At 39.3% G+C, this 6,766-nt stretch overlaps 1 protein-coding gene across 1 annotated transcript; it reads right to left on the bottom strand.

Annotated features, from left to right (window-relative positions):
* Positions 1-2,311: 2,311 nt before the first annotated feature.
* Positions 2,312-6,063, bottom strand: LOC137238901 (uncharacterized). The gene is made up of 2 exons (XM_067763930.1): positions 4,141-6,063; positions 2,312-2,598 (listed from the first exon to the last, which is right to left on the bottom strand). Exons 1-2 carry the CDS (start codon positions 5,875-5,877, stop codon positions 2,518-2,520), a joined length of 1,818 nt encoding a protein of 605 aa, XP_067620031.1. The 5' UTR covers positions 5,878-6,063; the 3' UTR covers positions 2,312-2,517.
* Between the last annotated feature and the right edge of the window lie 703 nt (positions 6,064-6,766).

A 6,766-nucleotide genomic window follows, 5' to 3' on the forward strand; every position in this document is an offset into this window, starting at 1 on the left:
TTCATTGCGTCCGCCCAGATTTCTGCACCATATAAGAGTATAGAATCCGAGGCTGATGCAAGCAACTTCCTTGTGCATGGCTTTGGGCCACCTGTGTTTGCCATTAATCTACTCAACTGCGCTATTATGCGCGCAGCTCTTTCGCAGGTCCCTCGTATGTGATCCGAGAAGTTGAGTTTGCTGTCTAACCTCACTCCCAGATATTTCGTTGAAGCGAGTGTTTCTATTGGCTGGTCCCCAACCATCATGTTCCTGGTAGTGGGAATACGTCTCTTTGTGAGGATGACGATCTCCGTTTTGGCTGTTGCTAACTGGAGACCGTGCTCAGCCATCCACCTATTTACATTACGCATGACCTGGTTTAATTTTAGCTGTGCCAGCTCGCAGCTTGGTGCTGTTATCACAGCTGCCACGTCGTCTGCAAATGCAACGAGGAAGGTGCTTTCTGGCATGTCTAATCGAAGAAGACTGTCGTAAGTTATATTCCAGAGATCGGGACCTAGTACCGAACCCTGGGCTGCTCCACCTGTTATTTTTACCCTTTTTTGACCGTGAGTACTTTCATATATTAGATACCTCTCTCTTAGGTAGTCCCTTAAAATTTCTAACAAATATTGCGGTACTTTGAAAGTGCTTTCTAGTTAAGGTTAAAGTTAAAGTCAAAGTTCAAGTTAAAGTTACAGTTAAAGTTAAAGTCAAAGTTAAAGCTAAAGTTAAGGTTAAAGTTAAATTTAAAGTTAAAGTTACAGTTAAAGTTAAAGTAAAATTAAAAGTTAAAGTTAAATTAAAGTTAAAGTTAAAATTTAAGTTAAAGTTAAAGTTAAAGTGAATGTTAAAGTTAAAGCGAAAAATAAAGTTAAAGTTAAAGATAAAGTTAAAGTCAAAGTTAAAGTTAAAGTTAAAGTTAAGGTTAAAGTTAAAGTTAAGGTTAAGGTTAAAGTTAAAGTTAAAGTTAATGTTAAAGCTAAAGTCAAAGTTAAAGTTAAAACTAAAGTTAAAGTTAAGGTTAAAATTAAAGCTAAAGTTAAATTTAAAATTAAAGTTACAGTTAAAGTTAAAGTTAAAGTCAAAGTTAAAGTGAATGTTAAAGTTAAAGCGAAAGTTAAAGTTAAAGTTAAAAATAAAGTTAAAGTTAAAGTGAAAGTTAAAGTTAAAGTTAAGGTTAAAGTTAAAGTTAAAGTCAGAGTTAAAGTTAAAGTTAAGGTTAAAGGTAAAGTTGAAGCTAAAGTTAAAATTAAAGTTAAAGTAAAAGTTAAAGTTAAAATTAAAGTTAAAGCCAAAGTTAAAATTAAAGTTAAAGTTAAAGTTAAAGTTAAAGTTAAAGTGAATGTTAAAGTTAAAGCGAAAGTTAAAGTTAAAGTTAAAATTAAAGTTAAAGTTAAAATGAAAGTTAAAGTTAAAGTCAAAGTTAAAGTTAAGGTTAAAGTTAAAGTTAAAGTTAAACTCAAAGTTAAAGTTAAGGTTTTTTTTTTTTTTTTGTGTTTCGTGGAAGGAGGAAATGCTTTATGCACTGACCGGGATATTTAAGCCTCACTGCGAGACTCTCCGAGTGTAGGACTCCCTTCTTCCATGAAGGCCACCCACTAAAACCTAACCTCCCACGGCCCGCGCTAATCCCCGTACCTGGGACCGCGTTTAGCATTACTTCGGGTACGGGTGCGCGCTACGTGAGCTCTGTGGCTACTCTCACGCTAATGGGCTAGGCATCCGTCTTCTCGTTTACTGGTAAGTATATGCCTCACATATGTGCTGACCGTATCCCATCTGTCTCTTCGACAGGTCATGTTATTAATGACACTGCCCGGGGATAGGTCGCCAAGTACATCTTCTTACAAAGTTAAGGTTAAAGTTAAAGTTAAATTTAAAGTTAAAGTTACAGTTAAAGTTAAAGTCAAAGTTAACGTTAAAGCTAAGGTTAAAGTTAAAGTTAAATTTAAAGTTAAAGTTACAATTAAAGTTAAAGTTAAAGTTAAAGTGAATGTTAAAGTTAAAGTTAAAGTCAAAAATAAAGTTAAAGTTAAAGTTAAAGTGAATATTAAAGTTAAAGTGAAAGTTAAAGTTAACTTTAAAAATAAAGTTAAAGTGAAAGTTAAAGTTAAAGTGAATATTAAAGTTAAAGTGAAAGTTAAAGTTAAAAATAAAATTAAAGTTAAAGTTAAAGTGAAAGTTAATTGTTCGAGCAAGTGGGCTTTTCCACTTGCTATACGTGCAAATAAAACGAAAAATTAATACCTTTGTAGGCACTTTAAATTTTAATTCAATTTAAGCAGTTACAAGAATTACTATACCACTAATTTGATGCGCTCTTAATTCGCGGGTCAATAATAAAAGCGGACTGTATCCAACGATGATCCAAAAACTTCTCCTTCACTCAACTCGAACAGCAATATCCAAGCATTAAAAATGTATTCAATATTCCAGTATAGCGGTGCAAGCGAAGAGTGGTAAATTGTTTTTCTAATTACCTTATGCGACTACCGGTGGGTGGGAGGAAGAGATGCGTATTGCCTACGTGACTTAGGGAGGTGACGTGATGCTAGAGTGTATTGTTGTTGGTTGCGGTACCGACTTCGATGCAGCTGCAGTTTGCTCTCCTACCTACATATGTAGTTATGACAACGAAAAGAACGAGAGTATGTAAGATGTATAAATATGTACATATGAATGTGAAGTTGGTGACGATGATTTTGCTGGTATGTAATGTATACCAATACAGTGGGCATGAAACGAGAAGTACGATGGGGAAATTGTTTGAACTGATGTGCTTCAACATCCTCCCCCCTTGAAAACTGTGTTTTCAATCAAACAATAATGATGACTTAATAAAGTTGATGGTTCGGCGATGAGTGTTTGGTTACTAATTAGTCGCAAGTCGAAGATTCTATTGGTAATTTGACACCTTTGTTATTTCTCGTTTGACTATCCCATCAGCAGTATTTATCATGACAACACGTACTAAACCATCAGAACCAGCCATGGTTTCAACGATTCTGCCAAGAGGCCATTTGAGAGGTGGTGTATTCTCATCCTTAACAAGCACCATGTCATTTTCCTTTAGGTTTTCTCGAATAGTTTGCCATTTATACCGGTGTTGAAGCTCCTTTAAATATTCTGAGTGCCATCGCTTCCAAAATTGCTGCTGAATGGCTTGAATGATTTGGAATCTTTTTAGAGTACCCATATTCACCTCAGACAATGATGGCTCTGGAATAGTATACAGAGTGCGTCCGGTCAAAAAATGTGCCGGCGTGATAGCGCTGAGATCGTCAGCATTATTTGATATCGGTGTAAGCGGGCGACTGTTTATCATGGCTTCTACTTGGCAGCATACTGTATTTAGTTCGTCGAATTTCAACATGTGAGATCCAATCGCGCGACGTAAATAATATTTGGCTAGCTTTACTGCACTTTCCCAAAGTCCACCGAAATGCGGTGACCTTGGGGGTATGAATTTCCAATTTATGCCTTCTTCAGCCATGAAGGTTTGTACCGAAGCAATGTGTTGCTGCAAGGCGAAGAGGGTCAAGAGTTCTCTGAGCTCTCGATTGGCACCAACAAAATTGGTTGCATTGTCAGAAAAAATTGTATTGCACTTGCCTCGCCGAGCGATAAATCTCTTAAGTGCAGAGATAAATGCCATTGTACTTAAATCTGGAACTAATTCCAAATGCACTGCCTTAGTCGTAAAGCAGATAAATACAGCCAAGTAGACTTTGATAGAGCCCCTACCCCTTAACTGTGGAGTTATTGAAAAGGGTCCGCAATAGTCGACCCAGTTGTTGCGAAAGGGAATGTGGGCTCAACTCGTTCTTGTGGTAGTGACCCCATTATTTGATTATGCAGTTGAGGCTTACTGCGATAGCATAGTATACAATTATGCACAACTTGTCTTATAGTACATCTAGCGTTAATAACCCAAAATTTATCACGCAAAATACTTAGCAGGGTTTGACAACCAGCGTGCATATGACGACGATGAAGATAATCGATGAGAGTGTATACAAAGGGGTGTGTTCTTGGGAGCAGAATTGGATGCTTAGCATCGAAAGGTAGCGAAGAATTCTTTATTCTTCCGCCAACACGAATCAACGAGTTATGAATAAATGGCGATAGCTGATTGAAGTTGGACTGTCGACTTACTTTACCTTCCTGTAATTGCTTGTATTCAGCTGCAAACGCTTGCCTTTGTATGTAGCCACAAATGAGAAATAAGGCAGAATCTAATTCTTCTGCGACGATTGAGCCTGAGTACGTAGTTGGTGAGCGACGAGAGCGTGATATGAAGCGATGAACATAAACGAAAATACGAAGTAGTTTAGTATAGTTATTGGCATATTTATGCCTTGCAATTAGGTCGTCTGACTCCGCTGCTAGCAGAGCATGATGTTGTTTACGTTGCTCGGGAAGGGTTTCAATGTTATTAATTGGATTTTTGGGCCAGGTTGATTGTTCTTGTTGCAGAAAATATGGTCCGTGGAACCATAGGGAATTATCGATGAGGCCCTGTACATTTGCTCCACGTGAAACAAAATCAGCTGGATTTTCCTTCGTAGGTACGTGATGCCAACTGTAGTTTGCTGTTAGCTGTTGGATCTTTGTCACCCTATTGGCAACGAATGTTGTCCATCGCATGGGCTCACCCTGTATCCATGATAATACAATGGTCGAATCTGACCAACAATGTATGTTGCTAGCTTCTGTCCTAAATATAGTTACTACTGATTTTAACAATTCTGTTAAGAGAACAGCCGCGCATAGTTCCAATTTAGGAAGAGTCATCTCTTTGGTTGGTGCCACTCTTGATTTGGCGCATATAAGCGATGTATACATTGTTCCCTCGTACCGCGAAACTGCGTAAATGCACGCGCCGTATGCCTTTGTACTTGCATCTGAAAAAGCGTGTAGTTGCGCTTCAAAATCAAAATGTACTAACCTTGGAATTTTTAAATTGCTAATCGATGTAATTTGGTGGCATTTGTCCGTCCACTGTGTGTAGATTTGCATTGGCACGCTTTCGTCCCACGATAATTTGAGCTTCCAGAGCTGCTGCATCAATAGTTTGCAGGTAACGACGATGGGGTTTAACAACCCAAGCGGATCGAAGAGTCTCGCAATTCTCGACAGAATAGTGCGTTTGCTGATTTTTGACGATGGTGGGTCCAAAGACGAGTACGAAAACAGAAAATTGTCATCCTGGGGTGACCACTTCAGACCTAGCGCCTTGATATATGAAACGCCGCCAATATTTACATTTACTACCCTATCGGCGTCTGGTATGTCAGCTATAATGTTGTGGTGATTCGACGCGAACTTTCGAAGAGGAAATCCTCCTCCAGCTAATAAATCGATTACTTCATTCTTAATGGCCACCACTTCCTCGATAGTTGCAGCGCCAGTCATTAAGTTGTCAACATAAAAATCACGGAGAGTGAAAGCAGCCCCAATCGAGTGTGTCGAAACATTGTTGTAAGCTAACTGTCGAAGACATCTCACTGCCAAAAAAGGGGCACAACTGGTTCCATATGTGACGGTCTGCAACTGATAAGTGCAGAGTTCTTGACCTGGTGCGTTTCTCCATAAAATGCATTGATACTTCGAATCTCTCTCATCTACGATGATTTGCCGATACATTTTTGTTATATCGGCCATTAATACGAACCGATACGTGCGAAAGCGGAGAAGAATGGTGAATATGTCGTCTTGCAACGTAGGACCACTTCGAAGAACATCGTTTAATGCAACTCCATTTGATGTGCGACAGGACGCATCGAACACCACTCGCAGCATTGTCGATGAACTGTCCAATTTGACCACACAGTGGTGGGGAATGTACGTTCTGGCCTTCGATGACAATTCATTTGGTTGTAATAAAACCATATGTTTTAAGACGATGTATTCCTGTATAAAGTTTTTATATTCGTCTTTAATCGCACTGTCGGTAAGTATTCCCTTCTCCACCGACCAGAATCTACGACGAGCGATTTCGTATGACTGGCCAAGCTTGCTTGGACTTGTCGAGAAGGGCAACCGAACAATGAATTTGTGTGTTATAGGGCAACGAGTTGTTGTTTTTTGGAAATATACCTCACACTCCTCCTCTTCCAACGTACGCTCGGCCTTTCGGGAATGATAGCTCTCTTCTAATTTCCAGAACTTCTATAGAAGAGTGTCTATTGACGGTTGCGCTGTTGTGGTATGTGTGCTGGAGGGGATGACGGGTGGTGACGAAGTAAGCAAGGTCGATGATGAAACTAATGGTCGTGACCTTATAGCACCAGCTACAATCCAGCCTAGCTGCGTCTTCTGTAGTGCTGTCAGATTTTTGTCCAATTTTATCTGACCCACCGATAGAATGTCGAAAAAGAGCCCAGCCCCGATGAGTAAGTCAATAGGACCAGGACAGTTGAAGGTGCGGTCAGGTAATTGGATATTTTTTGGTATTCCTCAATGGGTTACATCAATACAATTTTGGGGTTGATGTGTCGAAATCGATGGGAGTATAACTGTTTCCATTACCGAGGAAAATCCATTGTGAAGCGATTGGATACTAATACAAGCGCCTTGGTATGACTTGGTTCTTAATGCTCCAATACCGGTTATTTCGAGGTCAATTTTGGTCCGTTTTAGATGAAGCAATTGAGCCGCATGCTCCGTCATAAAGTTCAACTGGGAGGCCGAATCAAGCAGCGCTCTTACTATTAGCCTTGTACCATGGTTAGTATAAATTTGCACTAACGCAGTTGCCAGAATTACCTCACTCGTACCT

The sequence above is a fragment of the Eurosta solidaginis genome, chromosome 1, assembly GCF_040869045.1.
Source record: "Eurosta solidaginis isolate ZX-2024a chromosome 1, ASM4086904v1, whole genome shotgun sequence".
NCBI classification, from domain to species: domain Eukaryota; kingdom Metazoa; phylum Arthropoda; class Insecta; order Diptera; family Tephritidae; genus Eurosta; species Eurosta solidaginis.